Below are 19,807 nucleotides of genomic sequence, written 5' to 3' on the forward strand. Positions count from 1 at the left end.
ATTATTATTTTAAAATACTTTTACTCAACTTAACTATTTCAATTTTACGCTACTTTATTCTTCAATCATTTCAGAAATTAATATTGTAGTTACTTGATAGAGTTACTTTACAGATATTACAAACTAAATTCATCGATTTATGGAATAAAATACTAAACATTTGTGTCAAACCTTCTCACATATTATTCGTGAATCAAATTGTTACGTTATATTTTCCTTCTTTTGATTATATTTCAGCATTCACGTTTTTTTTTTGTCTTTAAATACGTTTACATCTAATGAAAAATACTGTTAACTAATTATTTCTTCTTTTTTTTAACCTCCATTCAATGTAAACCACGTGATGACGCCTTGTCGGAGGTGTTGTCACCTGATAAGGGGCTTTTACTATGGCACGCACGCGCCCCACTTCCGCTACCGGCCCTCGTCGGTGTTTACAAACAAGTGGCCTCCAAGATGGCGGGGGGGTCACTCACCCTGATAGAGGCGAGGACCAAGCCGGATCCCAGACCCCCCCATGTGAAAGCACCTCCGTCTGGCAACACAACCTGATGAAGTGTGATCTCATTACACAGTGTAGAGACATTTTAAATTAACGTTGAAACGAGATGCTGCAGAAAGAAAGGGGGGGGGGGGGGGGGGGGGGGCAACGTGCAAAAGCAGGAGTGGATTCCGTAGTGGAGGAGGAAGACCCATCATGCATTGTGGCTTTGCGACTGCCTCGACGTGGAGAAACAGCACGGGGGGAGGGGGGAGGAATCCTGCAGAAAAAACTGATCCGATACAGTGTGATGCTTTGATATCGATCCACGATCGAAATGTGATCGATACTATATGGCTGTAGTGATGATAACATGCGCGAGTGATTGCACGTGTAAAATCAGTTTGCTCCGCTCCTCCTGAAAAATAAATCCACTCTCCGCTTCTTCCTTGTCGCCGAGCAGCATATGCGCGTATTGCTATACCCACCAACCGACCTTGAATCTTGTCCTCGGGATTACTTCTCGCGCGTGATTGGTCAGGAGCCCGCCGGAGCCGCATCGGCTTCCCCGGACGCTGATTGGCTGAGCGCGCCTGTCACTCACGCACATATCCGCCTCCCCGTGCCTCTGTTTGGTCGGATCTCTCCGCTCCCCTTTCTCTCGGCGGTGGGTCGGAGCCGCTGTCCCTGGCCTCGCATGTTGCCTTTCTAAAAAAAATCCTGTTTTGAATTTGATGCCCCCTTCTTGTAGATTTTTGATCCATTTTTTAACACGTAAGGCAACATAGTCGGGCGACCATCACACCGGTGTTTTATTTGCCCCCCACCCCCACCACAACACCACCACCTTGCCCCCTTCTGTATTATTTTTTGGGGCGTTTAGAGACTTTAACCCCCACGAACATGGCCGTGGTGAGCAGCGGATCGTCTGGGCCGGTCGCCCGGCTCGAGGGCCGTGAATTCGAATACATGATGAAGAAACGCTCGGTGACCATCGGCCGGAACTCGTCCCAGGGCTCCGTGGACGTGAGCATGGGCCACTCGAGCTTCATCTCCCGGCGACACCTGGAGATATTCACCGCTAGCGACGACGGCGGCGCCGGTAGCAGCAGCAGCGGGGATTTCTACCTGAGGTGTCTCGGCAAAAACGGGGTATTTGTGGATGGAGTGTTCCTCCGACGGGGCGCCCCTCCTCTGCAGCTACCGCGGATGTAAGTTGTTTTTTTTACCCCCCCACATGTGGATGCTAGCTGCTAGTAGCCTGAGCCGGCTAACGTTCAACAGTCAACAACATTGGGGTTTATGGTTTGCTAGCTCGGGGAGGAGGAGGGGGAGTTGAGAGGGACCACGTGTTTTAGCATGTTAGCAGGAAACTCTGCATCCTGTTCAAAATGCCGATTTCTTTGTTGACATTTTTTTGTTAGCAAACGGTGGCGTTTAGCCGCCCGTCACCCCACTTTCCCTCCCGGTGGTTAGCCGCATTCCTCCGTGTCTGTAAAGGAAGCTACTTAGCCAAACATGCTAAGCTAGCTCGTAGCTGCGGGGGCGCTACTGTTGATATTGGCTAGTGTCAGGGTTTTTTTTACTGTCACGTGGGTATTCTTACAAAAAAAAACGTATATGTAGTGGTTCTGTACGCCTTCAACCTTGTTGTCATGCAAACACGCTAGGTAGCTAGCTAGTTAGCTGGCGGCTTCCAACCGTAGTTGTGAATGGGAGCACCACTCGACCCCTAAACGTAAACAAACCAGCCCGTCCCCGCCCTGCCGGCTCACAACAGTGGAGCCCGGGGGGGTGGTGTGTGTGTATGGGGGGGGGCTTTAGCCTTTTTTCAAACAGCCGAAATCATGCCAGCCAGTTTGTTTCACCAATTATTTGCTAACATTACCACTAAAGAATACTTTGACCCCGATTGTCCATTAAAACAATTAAATTAGACGTTTTTGCAATGGAGTTTGGTTGAGATCTCCCGAGCCATGTTGTGCAGGTTGTTGGCCTGTAGCACTGGGGGTGGGGGCAGTGTTTTAACTTTTTTCTAAGGGTTTGTTTGTTTATCATCCACAGCCCATGACTTGCACTCATGGGCTTAATGATGGGTGTTTTTCTGCTTGGTACTACGTGTGTAAATATGTTACCACTTGTTTTTATGGATGTAAGCCACATATGCAAATAAACTGTGTGGTGATAATAATTATACCAGGCATGAAATGATAACTGCATCGCCACAAAAACGAACTGCCAACCATTTCTTTAAAATCTTCTATTTGTTGTTCTTAAACGGCACACATTTTACTTTCTCAAATGTGAAGATGTTTTGATATTTTTTATACCACTACATACAAAACAAGCATTCCATTATCACTTAGTTGATGAGTGTTTTTGGGGGGCCTCTTGGTTATACAAATTAAGCAACTTAAAGATGTCACTACACGTAGTTTTCACTATTTATCTGAAACTTTAAATGGTTAGTCACAAATCTGTAAATCAACAATGGGTATATGTGCGTTGGCCCCACGTACAGAATTGAAACTGCAGAAACCAGAAAGGGAAGATCATCTCCCGCAGAAACAAAACAAACCAGCCTGTTTACATTTTTGTCCAGACAGAGTTTATTTAGAATTTCAGTATGCCAAAAACAAGCCTCTGCAGGTTATTGACTACAGTAACTTCTAATGTAGACAAACCTGCCAACGCTCCTCTCAGCTATTGTGTAATCTCTCAATGTGAAACCACTTTTTTTGTGTTTGTGCTGCACAAAGAAGAAGAAAAAGGGAGGCTTGTTTGTGCAAATTAAACTAAAATTTTCTTTTGCACACACACAAGTAGTTTTCAAGGTTGATAGTCAAATCGATTTCCGCCGTGCTGTGAGCCACATCATACAGTTACACTAATGCATTTCATTAGTAGGCACCGCGAGGAACGAGGAAGGAGCGGGAGTGGTTTCGGGTTCTCGTATCGATCTGCAAAGAATAAAGAGCTTTTAATCAGCGGCGGTCGTCTTTACGACACGTACTTCCACGAGTAAGACACCTATAGGCTCACGTGCTTCACTGTAATCCTCGAGCTAGAGACGACACTTGAGACGACCCTCGCCGTCCCCGTGATTACACCGCTAAAGAAGCAGATTGACAGCATGAGAGAACTCGCAGAGCTGTGGCCCAGAAGGCCAGTTGTATTCCAAGGATTCCTCTTTGGTGATGTAAACACGACTGAACCGCTCTCCCCTCCCCTCCCATGCCCTCTCTCACACCCACAAATCCTCTTCAAGTTGGTGCTCTTCCTGTTTTTTTCCTTTTGTTTACGTCCTTTTTTTCCTCTCCTCTGCGTTGTGGGTGAAAATCAAGTGAAAGTTTTCGCAGTCAAACAAGCTTTTGTTTTGTTGCCAGTTCCCTCACAACTTGGCAGCGTTGCCAAACTGTGCGTTTTGGTGTGTGTGTTTTTTTTTGGTGGGGGGGGGGGGGGGGGGATTCAGGCCTCATTGTTTAATACGGCAGAAGAGAAAGAGAGGCTTCCATGAATGCATGCTTTGAGGGGGAGGGGGGATTACTCAACAGTAGCTTCCCCATGCCATCGAGCCTCACGCAATTAAAATGTGTAATCATGAATTATAAGGGAGGTTTTGTTAATTAAACTGTTAGTTGGCGGTAGGGCTAGGTATGGAATCTCAATACTGGGCGTTCAGTATTTAAAACATCTAAAAACATAGTTGGCATTGAATCCTTATCCTTCCCTAGATCATGAGGCTAGATAGAGACAGCAGATACAATTTCACCCAATTTCACCAAATTTAACGAGTGTGGTTGATTTGTCGGCCATCGTTTACTAACTTAATTGATTATGGCACAAGACGATCTGGTCGGGGGGAAAGCCCTGGAATTTACTGGGTTTGAATAAAGTTGTGCTTTCATCACCACGGAGATGCTGACGTAAGGGAAAGATCTTTGATTAAAGTCCTCTTGATGTACAACATTGTATAATTCCCTTCTTACTTTTTTGGTCCTTTTTAACGTTTCTATTCCGATAACGCCGCGGGCGAGCAACTTTTTGTTTGACATTTCGTTAGGATGGTTAGTCGGCCCTCATCTCCAGCTTTCTTTTCCAGCGTTGTTTGTTTCCTTCTCTGTTGGTATGAAAGTCCCACGAGAAGTTGCTGTTGACTTGAAGTGGTGCTCGACATTTTACCGACAGACAGACACACACTTGTTATGCACATTTGTATATCATCAATCATGAAATGTGTATGTTTTTTAGCCCTTTTTATTAGTCTAGTGTGTGATCGCTCGCCTGCTAACATCATGAAGCATCACCAACGTAACCAAAACTAATTTTATCAGCCGCTGATCACCGATTAATAATTCTGTTTAAGAAGGTCGACATTGAAACATTTCGTGTTATCAAACGTATTTAACTCAGAATTTATTCAATATTGCCCTAATCTAATTTGAGCTTTGTCGTGAGCCCAGTATTTTTATATTTGATCGTACTGCTCGTAGTGGTGAAATACAGCTGAGAAACATAAAGGAGTGTCTTTTTTTTTAAATATTTTTTTGTGTTATTTATTGATATATTTAGACATCAGTCCCCACTCTGTCAACCAGAAGTGCTCTGATGTTATTTTAAGAATCTTCCATAACTTTTGTCGCATCCACGGTGAAGTCACTACCCTTTCTCCTGAAAGCAGGGTTGGTACAGTGCTGGAAATCCTTGAAAATACTTGCATTTTACTGTGGTGTTTCCAAGGTGTGAAAAGTGCTTGGATGTAGAATAAAGGTCTTGAAATGTGTGTTGTATGTGATGACATCTATGATAGAACAGAGAAAAGAAGATCTCCATATTTGAGGGACTGAAAACAGCGTTTTCTGACATTTCTTTATGAAAAATGACTTTTGATGATGAACAGATGATGAAAATAGTTGGTGATTATATTTCTGTGGATCTGTTAGTGGAATTAGTTTTCCTTTCATTTGTGGTCCTTCTGTAAAAAGCTGTCTCCAAACATCATGTTGGTTGTTTAGAGGACAATAACATCTCATTTAATGTGATGAACAAGTGACATAATAAGTAGACTGAATACTGACCATTGGATTGGTACAAATATGGAGTTTACCACAGCTGGAAGGGGCTGGAAAAGCATGGAAATGCACCTTGAAAATGCTTGGACAGTGCTTGAATTTGACTTTGGAGAAGGTGGAGGAACCCTGTGAAAGGTTAGCTGAGAGGGAACGTTGCACACGGAAGCATTTTGGTTCTCCTCCCGTTAGCTAATGTGAGATGGAGGTGTGGGGTGGGGGGGGGGGGGGGGGGGCTCTCAGCAGATGCCAGCTCTGCGAGGGCCTGGCAAGGAGTAACTGCTGTGGTTGGCATCTCTTTAACTAGATGAAAACCAGCCTTCTCCGTCGCCACGGCGGCGTCAGACCGCCTGATCCCGGCTGCGACCTAGAAGACTTCCTCCTTCCTTTTCACGCTATCCTCGAAGGCGGAGAGTTTATATATATATATATATATATATATATATATATATATATATAAAAATATGAAGGGAAACTCTCCGCCTTCGAGGATAGCGTGAAAAGGAAAGTGATGAGTTTGTTTTCATCTGATACGAGATCTTTTAATCACAAGGAATCAGCCCTGACAACGTGCTCTGTTTGCGTTGGCGACGTCCTCGCATTCCTGAGTAGTTAAAAAAAAAAATAAAGAAAATCACTGCATCTCAGGTGGAGATAGAAACGTGCACATTTACATGACTTACAGGTAGATGTTTCTGCAAAAAAACGGCACATTACTGTGTCCTAGAGTCCAAAACCTAAAAGATATTCAGTTCACAGCCGTGAATGTAGAAAAGTGAATGAAATCGATGGTTTGACCAAAGAAGCACACAGAAACACCGCTTTACATCTCATAGTCTTTCAAATACTGTTTATAATCATCCAGGTTGTGCACATCCATTACGTCTTTATTTCTTTGCATGAGTTCAGATCGCTTGAATTGTATTTCTTATTTATATTATCCTGGATTTTTTACTACTATAGTACTGTTAATTTAACTCCTTTTAATGTGTACTACGCTCACAAGGCCAAATCCTTCTGTCTGTTCCTTTTCTGGCCATCGTTTAATCTCTAATCACAGAACATCCTCTGCAGCGACGTGGATCTATCTGTGATAATGTGCTGCTTTTTATTTTGCTGCTTCCAGGCGGCGATGGGGGGGGGGGGGGGTCTCATCAAACCTTTGCATCAGTATTCAAATTTAATTAAGTCACACGTTGTCTCTCTCAGCTAATTAAAGGCGGCCAGAGTTGCTGAGCTTCATGTGCTCTTATCGAGAGCTCGCTGATTTGATTGTTTTTTCCAATGACTTCCTTCTCTGCACTTTTTCATTTATTTTTTTTTATTCCTGTGTCTGCCTTGTGTTGTTCATTTATTCTATTTTTTTTGCAGGTGCACTTTCAGGTTCCCCAGCACAAACATCAAGATCACGTTCACGGCGCTGTCCAGCGGGAAGAAGGCCAAGCGTGAAGCTCCAGAGTCCCCAGTGAAACCAGTCCAGCCCCATATCTCCCCGCTGACCATCAACATTCCAGACAACATCGCTCATCGAATGAGCCCGCTGCCGTCGCCCACCGACACCATCAGGTACCCCAGTTATTATTATTATTATTATTATTATTATTATTATTATTATTATTATTATTATTATTATTATTATTTCGTTTTTCCGTCGTCGTCTTCTTTTTCTTCATCTTAACCTTCTTGTTCTTCAATAAGGTAATCTTAGGTAACCTTAATTCATAGGTCCCCCTGCCTATATGAAGGATATATATGAAATAAATATTCTCCTAGGCTCTATTAGTTCACTTCTACCATGATCGCTGGTCGGATCTTCACCATTAGGTGGTCGTTCTGAGAAAAAGGCCCGCCCCCACGCTGACCTTGAGCTGTCACCTGACCTTGACGTGACCCCCTAAACGGTGATCAGCTTAAGCTTAGTTTGGCGAGGGGGAGGCGCCTCCATCTCAGACTCTCTGTAGATCCTCTCAACCCCCCTGATCTCAGCCAGAAGGGATTCTTGTGTCATACAGGTTTCAAGGTTGTACGAGTATTTAAAAACAAAAACAACGTGTTTCCTGTTGGCAAATAAACAGCCGGCGTAACGAGAGAGGCAGCAGGTGGAGCACATGTGGGAATCCTTTGTGTTTGGTTTGCCAACATCCCCAGAATCCCCCGAGTGACTAAAAAACACGCTTTAAATATGGAAATTCTCCTTTTTTTGCGTTAAGCCTCTTCATCCCCGAGTGAATGAAACGGATAATTAAATCGGCTCCTAAAGCGATTTCCACACAATCTGGGAGGTAGAGGGTGGGTTTTTGCTTGATTTCAGGTTGAAGCACCAAACTGTTGTTTCTGTAGATGTGAGTGTGAACGGTAAGTGTGTCTTTTCCCTGCAGCGCTGCTAACTCGTGCCCCTCCAGCCCGCGGGGCGCCGGCTCCTCAGGCTACAGGATGGGAGGCCGCATGGTCAGCTCTGCAGAGCTGCAGCTCATGAACGACAACTCCCAGCCCGAGAACGACAAAGACGCCTCCGGAGGGGACAGTCCCAAGGTGAGAGGGGGGCGGGCCTTGTTTCACCGCTAATGAACTGGTGTTAAATGGCGATAACGGACACGCCGACTTCCTCATGCGTACAAAAAGTATATTAAAATCTTAATTCCTCCGTGTTCCACCGCTGTAATGATTCTGTAAATGTAACTAGAATCTCCCACAAATGATTATTGTCACTATCGATTATTATGCTGAATATTTTCAGAATAAAATCTGGTGTTTAAAATGAGAGGAAAATAAAGATCACATTAAAGATGTAACTGTCGATATTTGGCAGTTTACTAATCTCTTTTTGAACACAAATCCTTACATTAGATTTTTTTTTTTTTTGTACTTTTTAGGGAAAACATCCCGTTTGTGTTTGAAGCTTAATCTTAATTTTCACACTGAGAATTGAGTAAAAATGTTTCAGTGCTTAAATTAATAGGAAGTAGAATAGTAGGAACATTAATAGGCAACTCCTTTGATCATTTATTAATCATTTCAGTCATTTTGTTAAGGAAAACTTAAAGGTTTGCTCCTTTTACATCATTGTAAAGTGAATATCTTCAGTTTTTGGACTTTTGGTCGGACGAAGACATTTAAAGGTCTTGGGATCCTCTGATTGTCCCACGTTATTCTAGTTTTGGCAGATATACATTATGAACAGCTGGAAGCTGACTGTTGGTTTTGACTGTCTGCTCCGCAGGACGACTCCAAACCTCCGTACTCCTATGCACAGCTGATCGTCCAGGCCATAACGCTGGCGCCGGACAAGCAGCTCACCCTCAACGGCATCTACAATCACATCACCAAGAACTACCCCTACTACAGGACCGCCGACAAGGGCTGGCAGGTGAGTCCGGGGGCGCCGTGCAGGGAACGTGGACCCCCCTAACCCCAGACATGGTCACCATGGTAACGGTCTTTCCCCCTCTTTCGCCACGCAGAACTCGATCCGTCACAACCTGTCGCTGAACCGGTATTTCATCAAAGTGGCGCGGTCGCAGGAGGAGCCGGGCAAAGGTTCCTTCTGGAGGATAGACCCGTCCTCGGAGGGCAAGCTCATCGAGCAGGCCTTCAGGAAACGAAGGCCCCGGGGCGTGCCCTGCTTCAGGACCCCCCACGGACCCCTCTCCTCCAGGTCTGGGCTCATGTTGGTGCATAGACATGACTGTAACAGATAACATCATTAATACAAGACGTTGGTTGTATTTTCTTATGTTTTCAACCTTCTAAACGGGAGAATTCAGAAACAAGTCCTCCAGAAACTCACTTTACTAAAAACGAGTGATTTATTTCTGGATGCAATTAAAGCAACAAAAATGTTTTTGGTTAAAATGAGAAACTAAAGCAAAAGTGTTCAATGTTTTTTAAAGGGGTTTAAGACTAATATGGATATAGACTCCATGTACCCACTAACCAGCGTTGTCGCTCCCCCAGGAGTGCCCCGGCGTCCCCCAATCACTCGGGCGTCCTCTCCGCTCACTCCAGCGGCGTCCAGACCCCCGACAGCCTATCACGGGAGGGCTCCCCGGTCCCCCTGGAGCTGGAGACCTCCTCGGCTCCGGCTCCGGCCCCCCCCGCCACGGTGGTCCAGCCCAAACTGGCGGTCATCCAGGAAGCACGCTTTGCACAAAACACAACAGGTATGAGACCGCCTGTCTCTCTCTCCCTGTCTCTCCATCTCCCTCCCTCTCTCTCTCCCTGTCTCTCTCTCCCTCCCTCCCTGTCTCTCTCTCTCTCTCCCCCTGTCTCTCTCTCTCCCCCTGTCTCTCTCTCTCCCTGTCTCTCTCTCTCCCCCTGTCTCTCTCTCCCTGTCTCTCCCTGTCTCTCTCTCTCTCCCCCTGTCTCTCTCTCTCCCCCTCTCTCTCTCCCTCCCTGTCTCTCTCTCTCTCTCCCTGTCTCTCTCTCCCCCTGTCTCTCTCTCCCTGTCTCTCCCTGTCTCTCTCTCTCTCCCCCTGTCTCTCTCTCTCCCCCTCTCTCTCTCCCTCCCTGTCTCTCTCTCTCTCTCCCTGTCTCTCTCTCTCCCTCCCTGTCTCTCTCCCTGTCTCTCCCTGTCTCTCTCTCTCTCCCCCTGTCTTTCTCTCTCCCCCTGTCTCTCTCTATCTCCCCCTGTCTCTCTCTCTCCCCCTCTCTCTCTCTCTCTCTCCCTGTCTCTCTCTCTCCCTGTCTCTCTCTCTCACCCTCTCTCCCTGTCTCTCTCTCCCCTGTCTCTCTCTCCCCCTGTCTCTCTCTCCCTGTCTCTCTGTCTCCCTCTCTCTCTCCCTGTCTCTCTCTCTCTCTCCCTCCCTGTGTCTCTCTCTCTCTCTCCCTCTCTCCCTGTCTCTCTCTCTCTCCCCCCCTCTCTCTCTCTCTCTCTCTCCCTGTCTCTCCCTCTCTCTCCCTGTCTCTCCCTCCCCCTGTCTCTCCCTGTATCCCTCCCTGTCTCACCCTCTCTCTCTCTCTCCCTGTCTCTCCCTCTCTCTCCCTGTCTCTCCCTGTATCCCTCCCTGTCCCTCTCTCTCTCCCTCCCCCTGTCTCGCCCTGTATCCCTCTCTGTCTCTCCCTCTCTCTCCCTGTCTCTCCCTCCCCCTGTCTCTCCCTCTCTCCCCCTGTCTCTCCCTCCCCCTGTCTCTCCCTGTATCCCTCCCTGTCTCACCCTCTCTCTCTCTCCCTGTCTCTCTCCCTGTCTCTCTCCCTGTCTCTCCCTCCCCCTATCTCTCCCTGTCTCTCTCCCTGTCTCACCCTCTCTCTGTCTCTCCCTCTCTCTCCCTGTCTCTCTCTCTCTCTCCCCCTGGCTCTCTCCCTGTCTCTCCCTCCCCCTATCTCTCCCTGTCTCTCTCCCTGTCTCACCCTCTCTCTGTCTCTCCCTCTCTCTCCCTGTCTCTCTCTCTCTCTCCCCCTGTCTCTCTCTCTCCCTGTCTCTCTCTCCCCTCCCCCTGTCTCTCCCTGTATCCCTCCCTGTCTCACCCTCTCTCTGTCCCCTCATATATAACGATCCTGACTAAATGTGGTGTGTGTGAACGTTTCCTGTCTCAGGCTCGCCTGTCAACAACCAGCCGGTCCTCATAGCAGTCCAGCGGCCGTTACCTCAGACCCTGAAGCCGGTGACGTACACCATGGCCTCCCCGGTGAGCACCAGCACCTCCCAGCCGGCCGTGCAGACGGTCCACGTCCTGCAGCAGATCCCGGCCGGCTCCCTCGGCGCCGCCACCGCCGCCGTCATCGCCCAGCAAGCCGCCATCATCAAGAGCGATCCGCAGGAGAACGGAGAGCACACGGGGCTCAAAGGTGAGGCATGCTGGGAAGTGTAGTCCTCCACAACAAGGCTCAGATATAAAAACCAGGAAAAATTATTATTACTATTTGATAATAATTTGATGTTATTCTCATAAAATCTCATCATCTTGTTGCACTCTGTTCAGCGTGAAAATGTGTTTTATAAATACTTTTTACTAACTTATTATTATGAACATATTACCTGCTGGTGCTTCCAACACCAATGCTAGCAGTACTTTTATTTATTTAGAACATGTTTAATTTTAGTGAAGTATGGAAATATAATGTATGAGAAAAGGTTCATGGAAAAAGGAGAAAAACTCGGCAGTCATCCAGGGTTATTGTTGTAAGCTGAAACAAAATCAATCGATATTACCTCGTTAAAAAAACAATAGAAAAAGGAACTTAATTTCACAGCTGTAATATATTGCTACTGTAAAAAAGACGGCATACATTTCCATCAACTGTCTTGATGTTGAAACGCAGGAGAAGAAGAATTGCTTCACACTGAAACGTTGTTCTTTCACCGCGTTGCAGAAGTAAATAAAACGTTGACTAAAGTTAATCATTTAAACTGGGTTTCCGTAGCGACGTACATGTGAGGTGTTATAGAAGAGTTAAAATGTAACAACAATGCCGTTTCTGAAGTAGCAAAGTGAACGTCTGATAAATATGAATCCTCCTGTCGTGTGTCGTCCAGTCAAAGTGGAGACGGTCCCCACCATCACCTCGATAGGCGGCTCCAGTCGCATCATCCAGAGCTCCCAGCCCGGCGCCGCGCTGCAGACCGTCACCATCGTGCAGCAGGCTCCCATTGGACAGCACCAGCTGCCCATCAAGGCCATCATGCAGAACGGCACCCACAGCATCACCACTGCCATCCACGGAGCCGCCAGCTCAGGTGAGCCGGGTCATCCCCATCAGGACCCCTTTAAACATGAAACAGCCTCTTATCTCTATGGTTACGTCCAGTTACGCAATAATGAATGACATTTTTACATCACGGTTTAATTCCACAAGGTTCTCATGTGATTCTATTAAATTCAGGTGTTATTTTCACCATCATTTAACCATTAAAAAATGTCAGATAAATGTCTTTAGATAGAGCTGGGCAATATATTAATATTAAACCCATATCTTGGTGTGAGCCGAGATATCGTCTTGGATTTTGTGTGTTCTTACCCGACTCTTGGTAAAAGTTCAAGATCTCACTGTGTAACGGCAATAATCAAATAAACAATATACTGAATTTACAAAAAATAATGTTTAATTTGAAAAGCATTTGATTTACAATGATGAATGAGGAAGAAAAGCATAAATCTCACATTTGAGAAGTTGGAAACTTTTATTTTTTTGTAATTAATGCGTGGGGAATTATTCTAAATGATGAAATATCAACACAATATCAGATTAAAGGTGTAACATAAAGTTTTATTTCTCTGTATTCACTCAGAGCTCATTTCATACCTTTGCTTGATGAGGTTTGCATGATGGTTTCTAACCCAGGAGATTCTGTGTAACAGTTAGACTTTGTCGGCCTCCCCCCGCCTCCAGATGTTGGTTTAACCCGTCTTGTCTCCCCCTCCCAGCTGTGGCGAGCCCCCCTCCACCTGCTGGCAGCCCACGCCTCCGCCTCCGCCTCCCTCCCCACCAAACGACAGAACGGGGACCAGCTGGCCAGCGAACAGCCCGACGCCAAGCGCCTCAAATCGGAGGAAGGGGCGGGCGCCGCCGCCACCGCCGCAGACTCGGACTCGTCGGCAGCTAACAACCCCGGCCACAACTAGTCTGTGCAACCACACACCACACAACCCCCCCTCCCTCCCTAACCCACCACCACCTCCTCCTCCTCCACCCTCCACGGTTTCTCTCTCGCCCCGCCCTCTCTCGGCGTTCGTTTCGTTTCTCCTCCTTCGCCACTGACTCCCGACGTGCCAAACAGAGGATTCTTACTCATTTTTCTGTTTCTGTTCTAGAGTGTCACAAGATAACGACTAATGCCCCCCCCCCCCACCCCCCACCCCTTTTTTTAAAAAGACTGGAATGTGGGTTAAGAACAAAAATAAAGAAATGGGACAAAGATGAACTAAAAAATAGGTTTCCCCCTGTGAGCCACTGAAACAAGAGAGTGACTAAAACCAAGACCACAGGAAGCCTTAATGACTAACCCTTAAGAGCTGACCTTTGACCTCAAGTGGTCCCCGGCAAAAGGGGGGGGCGAGGGGGGGGGGCTACGACTTCAGCTCGTGCTGGACGCCAACTTTTCTGTCGCTATCTACCTCAGAGCGGAGAGGAGACTCCAGCAGCCAGCGGACTACATCCTCCCCCCCCCCCCAGACCCGGACCTGGACCCCCACCTGGACCTGGACCCCCCCACCCAGACCCATCGGGACGCTCTGGACGAAGTGACCAACCAACGGTTAAAAGAACAAAACAACAAAAAAACGGAAAAGAAACGGTCAACGCATTCAGAAAGGGATCAACTCGGAGCCAATATTCCTGAAACTCTGGCAGCTAGCCTCTCACGATACTGACCTTATTTTATCGCAGCTGTACGTAGATATGCAGTATTTTGTTGTTCAAATGTGGAGCATAGGATTCTTCTTTTTTTTTTTTATTCTTTTTTTTATGTATATTCACTTCTCTAGATAAGTAATAATTTAATGGAAGGAAGCGTACAAAATAATGAGGTCGATGACATTTCGGTAACTTGAGTTGGAAATCTCACTTTTTTTAAATTTTTTATTTTTTATGTGGACTTCCTGTTCTGTTCAGTGAAACATTGTAATAGTTTTTTTGGTAATATTTGTTTCTCCTCCTCCCTCCCCCCCTCCCTCGATCTCACATATCCGTATGACATTTTGCTTAGTTATACCTACATATTTTAATACTTGCACAGATAACCGATTATAAAAATCATATGAGATCTCCACGTGTAGTTTCAGATGTTGACCTTTGCATGTATCCGACAACAGAAGAGTCGTTAACTGTAAATTGAACAGAGAGAAGAAGAAGAAAAGACAAAAAAAAGTTTTTGTCCGAACCCGACCTGCACTTGATTAAATGTTTGTTTTCATTTCCTCCTCCTCCTTCTTCTTCTTCTTCTTCTTCTTCTTCTTCTTCTTTTATTTTTGTTCCCCTCTCCTCCTCCTCCTCCTCTTCGTCCCTCCGGGCTGTGTTGACGTTGTGGTGTTGGCAGACCCCCCTCCCCTCCCCAGCTTGATTATGTTACTCTGTTCGGCGACCTGGCGAGTCTGTTTTCTGATTGTACACGTTCCAAACAATAGTAAAAGAAGAAAAAAATTGATGTTTGTTCTGCTTAAGTGGAGAAATGCTTTTTTTTTTTTTTAATAAATTAATTTAAAGCCCTTTTCTGTACTTTCTTCAGTAGCAGAATGGTGGTTGTAGTTTCACTCCTGTCCAGAAGGGGGCAGCATAGCAGCAGTTTTTCATGGCGAGAGAAGCAGCAGATCAACTTTTGTCCTTTAACACAAGATGGCTGCGTCACATGATTGTACAGGTATCGAAGGAACTGTTTTAATACTTTATCCATCAAAAGTGATGGAAACATCAACTTTTCAGTTTGTTTTGATGTCATTATTTGTTTTCATACAAATGTTGCCTCTGTGCTCGGATTTCCATTTCTCATTCATTTCTTTGACAGACGAGGAGAATTTACAGAAGAAAGCTGGGAGAAGCAAATCAGACGGATGATAAAGTTTTAGAATTTAAAACTTTAATTCTAAATGTTTATCTTTGTAAAGTCAAACGAGGAGTAAATGTTTTGTTCTGCCAAATGGGAGGGGGCGACTCCTCTCTGGTTGTATAGAAGTCTATGAGAAAATGGTCCTACTTCTCTCTGCTGGCCACCAGGGGGCGACTCCTCTCTGGTTGTATAGAAGTCTATGAGAAAATGGTCCTACTTCTCTCTGCTGGCCACCAGGGGGCGACTCCTCTCTGGTTGTATAGAAGTCTATGAGAAAATGGTCCTACTTCTCTCTGCTGGCCACCAGGGGGCGACTCCTCTCTGGTTGTATAGAAGTCTATGAGAAAATGGTCCTACTTCTCTCTACTGGCCACCAGGGGGCGACTCCTCTCTGGTTGTATAGAAGTCTATGAGAAAATGGTCCTACTTCTCTCTGCTGGCCACCAGGGGGCGACTCCTCTCTGGTTGTATAGAAGTCTATGAGAAAATGGTCCTACGTCTCTCTGCTGGCCACCAGGGGGCGACTCCTCTCTGGTTGTATAGAAGTCTATGAGAAAATGGTCCTACTTCTCTCTGCTGGCCACCAGGGGGCGACTCCTCTCTGGTTGTATAGAAGTCTATGAGAAAATGGTCCTACTTCTCTCTGCTGGCCACCAGGGGGCGACTCCTCTCTGGTTGTATAGAAGTCTATGAGAAAATGGTCCTACTTCTCTCTGCTGGCCACCAGGGGGCGACTCCTCTCTGGTTGTATAGAAGTCTATGAGAAAATGGTCCTACTTCTCTCTTGATGTATTATCTCAGTAAACATTGTAAACATGAGTTTATGTCTCAATCTCTAGTTTCAAGTCTTCTTCAATCCAGCATGATGTTCATTTAGTACATTATGGTCCATTTAGAGTCCACCAGACCAGAAAGCAGGGGATGCTTTAGGGGGTGTCTTAAGATCCCGTGGTTGGTCCAGGGGAAGGGGGCGGGACTTAGCCTGCCCAAAACAACATCATCACATATGAACGTATCGCTGATGGACTTCCTCTGTCCATCGACGTCCCAGCCCTCAAACTCTTCTGATTGCTGCTGTTCTAGGATGAACGGTCGCCCCGAAACAATGATCCCCCGCAATGCTTGGCCTGTAAAAAAACAAAAACGTGTCGGTTCTTGGGTGGTACCCGATCTCCAGTAGTCACAAACCCTTTTTTAAAAAACGAGACATGTTGTGCAATGGTGACTGGATTGTAAACACGGTGTGCAACATGGTAGCTTAAAAACATACACATTTATGTTGCCCCCCCCCCATGTGTAGGCGGCGTCTCCATGGAAACCAGGAGCACGTTGGCTGGATTGAGCATCGACGCTCTGGAAGCTGGTTTTCAGACAGATGATGCAGGAAAAATGTGCTCTGTGTGATTTGTTTCCATTTAAAATAGAAAAAATACTTATTTTCATTTGTTTCCAGAAACAAAAGTCTGCAAAAAAAAAAAAGCCGACAGACGTCCAACAAGCATGAGGCCTGCCTGCTGTTTGTTGTTTCCAGAGGGGGGGAACTATTCCAGGACTCTAATCCTTCGATAATATCTGCTCCCTGCATGCTCCTTAAAGCTGCTGTGGTTGAGAACGGAGGGGGGGCAGCAGGTGATGTGAACAGCCGTACCATAAATGGGCATGGAACAACAACAACAAAAGACATGTTTCAAGAAAAGAACCCTGAAGGATAAATGTGGTTACACAAAAAAACCTCCATGCTATTTTTAAGAGACTAAATCCACTGATTTGATAATTCTTTGGAATTCCTGTTATGACGTAACGGCAACAACAACGAGCCTTTCAGTCTCTCCGACCCACGCAGAAGAGTTTTTAATCTCATGAGAGTCTGGAGCTGCAACTCCAACTATTTATTTCTATTTATTTCTTTATTGTTTTAGTAGATCATGCCCCATTTCACAAATCACCACCAAATTGAGGGTGGTTGTTCGAGTCCTGCAGGGACTGGAGTTGGATCTGATAAGTGGAACATGTCATCTAATTAAAACGAGTGGAGAAAAATCACCTCATGTTCCAAATCGTAGGTTGCCAATTTGTTGAAAATGGAAAAAAATGTTTTCCCCTCGTTTGGCTCCCTTGTTACTTGGTAAACATTGTCTGCTTTTGATGCTCCAGACGTCAGGGGAGTGCAGTACTTTTGTCGACCACACGATGGCAGTAGAGAGCAAATCATACAAACTTGCACGTCCACCAATAAAGAGTGTTGCGGCGTTCAAAAGGCTGCACAACCTCTTGATGGCTCTGACGTCCGTGCCTCCATGTGGGAAAGGATGCTACCCAGGTACCCCCCCTCCCCCTAACACACACACACTAATCTGAGCACTCAGCAGCAGCAATTGGATGCTAAGAGCACTCAGGCAGCGTTTTTCACTGAGAGGCCTCCACGTGCACGCGGACCTCGACATGCACGTGGACCGCCGCTGGTGTTTCCACGCCGACGGGACGCTGAAAAACATCCAGTTTCTCCGTCTCTCCGGAGAATGGCCGAGTCTTCGGACATGGCACCATAATCCCTCCAGGCGTGGTATTTGCCTCCGGGTCATCAAGCAGTCCATAAAACATGACATGAGATCCTCTTGGACCGACATCAGAGGAGCCACATGGCAGACTGCGGGGGACTCTTTTTTTTTTTTTTTAAAGCCACTGCAGAAAACAGTTTGTTCCGGCGAGGAAGCGACAAAGCGCGAAGATACCTCTCGCTGTCATGAGATCCTGAACCTCATCTGACTCCAAACTGTGGCGATTTAAATCCACATTTAGACATTTTTATCCCGAAACCCTGATCTCAAATCAGTAAGATCCTTCCTTTGGTCTTTTAAAGTTTCACTGGGTAGCTGGACCTGATTTAAGTCTTCCAAGAAGCTTCTTCAGCTCCAACCAACTGGTGGGGAGTTCAGGCATTTAGCTTCGTCATTGATGGGGAAAGTGGGTCCTGATCCCCATCTAGTGACCTGAACCGGTTTTGGATGGGTCACTTGAGAGTTGTTAGGGTCACACGAGACTTTCGAGACCTTTTGAAGGTCTAAGTGACCCACAACATCGTCATCTAGAAACATGAGCACCATAAAATGAAAACAGCCCAGAAGGATCCACGTTTTTGTTGATTAAAAAGTCCCGACATCTTCTTTCGCAATGCCTCTTATTTACGTTGGCTTCAAGGAAGAAATCTGTGTCTGGGACTTCGGGTTTGTGTCTCAGTGAGGCTTCTGTTTGCGGTTTCAAGGGATTGATGACTCAACCATTCCGACTTTTTAATGATTTTGAAATGTGTGCATTTTGCTTCCTTCTGGGAAGTCGTTACGATAATTAAATGAAGGGCGGATTGCAGGTGATGATTGATTCGGGGACGTTTATTTCCTCTTTGGACCCTGAAAACCAGCCTGTTGTGTTCAATTTCAGCTTGAACTGCACTCAAAATTTAGTGGGAATCCAGAACATTCAATCATCAACTCAAACTGCACTCAAGATTTCGAACCAGGAAAACACAGAAAATAACTTACATGTTTTAATTATTTGACGAATAATTAGTTTTATTACAAATCTTTTGAACATCTAGAAATGTATTATTATGTGACAGAATTAACACTTAACTAACCCGCGAGTTCAACCCCCCAAAAAATGCTTCATAATAACTCTAATTGGATAACGGGCTTGGAGTGCCGCTCCACGAATGCAGGAAGAAATTATACCCCGGAACATGAGTGATTCAAGGAAACGTGAATTAAATGCCTCCTTTAATTGGATTCTTCATTGAGGTGACAGAAACGACTCTTGAGGATAATTTTCCGAGGCCACGTGAGACCAGCCGTCTCTTGCTCTTGCCTGTCTCACCCTCTTGCCTGTCTCACCCTCTCGCCTGTCTCACCTAGCCCGTCTCACTCTCTCGCCCAGCTCTCCTCTCAGTTCCCAAGGAAACAACGAGGCCATTTTCACACTGCAGCAGGGTTGGTTTGTTTTTTTCTTTTCCAGCATACATGGGCACACACACACACACACACACACACACACACACACACCTACACACACACACTTGTTCCCATCATTTATTTTTCTTTCGTTAATGTGGTCATTTTTTCTTCCTACTGAAAGCCTTCCTCGTCCTGAACGCAGGTCTGACAGTGAAGATCACATCTCACGCCACCTTTCCTTTTTCTAACCTTTTGTTCACAACATGATAAAAGTGCTCAAGTGACCTTGTTGCATCATCACGACTCTCAGCTCAGATTGTCTGATAGCTCTGCAGACCCTTTTCACACTTCACCCTCCCTTTCACTTTTTTGTTTTGTTGTCAAGCTGCCTTTTTGAACCCTTTTTAGATCACATGGTGTTAGCAGCACAGAGCTGTAGTGGTAGGGTTAGCAATGGTAGCGGGACCCTGTCAATCAGCAGGTAAGCCCCGCCCCCTAAAGCATCCCCTGCTTCCTGGTCTGGTGGACTCTAAATGGACCTGTCAATCAGCAGGTAAGCCCCGCCCCCTAAAGCATCCCCTGCTTTCTGGTCTGGTGGACTCTAAATGGACCATAATGTACTAAATGAACATCATGCTGGATTGAAGAAGACTTGAAACTAGAGATCGAGACCATAAACTCATGTTTACAATACTGATACTGAGTCGACCCCTGATGGCCAGCAGAGAGAATGCACATTTAAGCCAGTTCAGCATTGGCTTCACAACATATCATTTTTAGACACAAGACTTCTTACCCTTCTTATTCCAAGGCAAAGAAAGTTATTAAGTTC

The 19,807-nt window shown here is 45.9% G+C and overlaps 1 protein-coding gene across 1 annotated transcript; it reads left to right on the plus strand.

The window, feature by feature from the left end:
* The first annotated feature begins 1,135 nt into the window (after window positions 1-1,135).
* Window positions 1,136-14,691, plus strand: foxk2b (forkhead box K2b). Its single transcript, XM_084037242.1, is given in 10 exon segments — window positions 1,136-1,692; window positions 6,922-7,116; window positions 7,929-8,082; window positions 8,771-8,917; window positions 9,012-9,205; window positions 9,505-9,710; window positions 11,083-11,334; window positions 12,023-12,223; window positions 12,912-12,922; window positions 12,924-14,691. Coding segments are annotated over 10 exon segments (1,854 nt in total). The 5' UTR covers window positions 1,136-1,384; the 3' UTR covers window positions 13,110-14,691.
* The last annotated feature ends 5,116 nt before the right edge of the window (window positions 14,692-19,807 follow it).

The sequence above is a fragment of the Eutrigla gurnardus genome, assembly GCF_963514095.1.
Source record: "Eutrigla gurnardus genome assembly, chromosome: 20".
NCBI classification, from domain to species: Eukaryota; Metazoa; Chordata; class Actinopteri; order Perciformes; family Triglidae; genus Eutrigla; species Eutrigla gurnardus.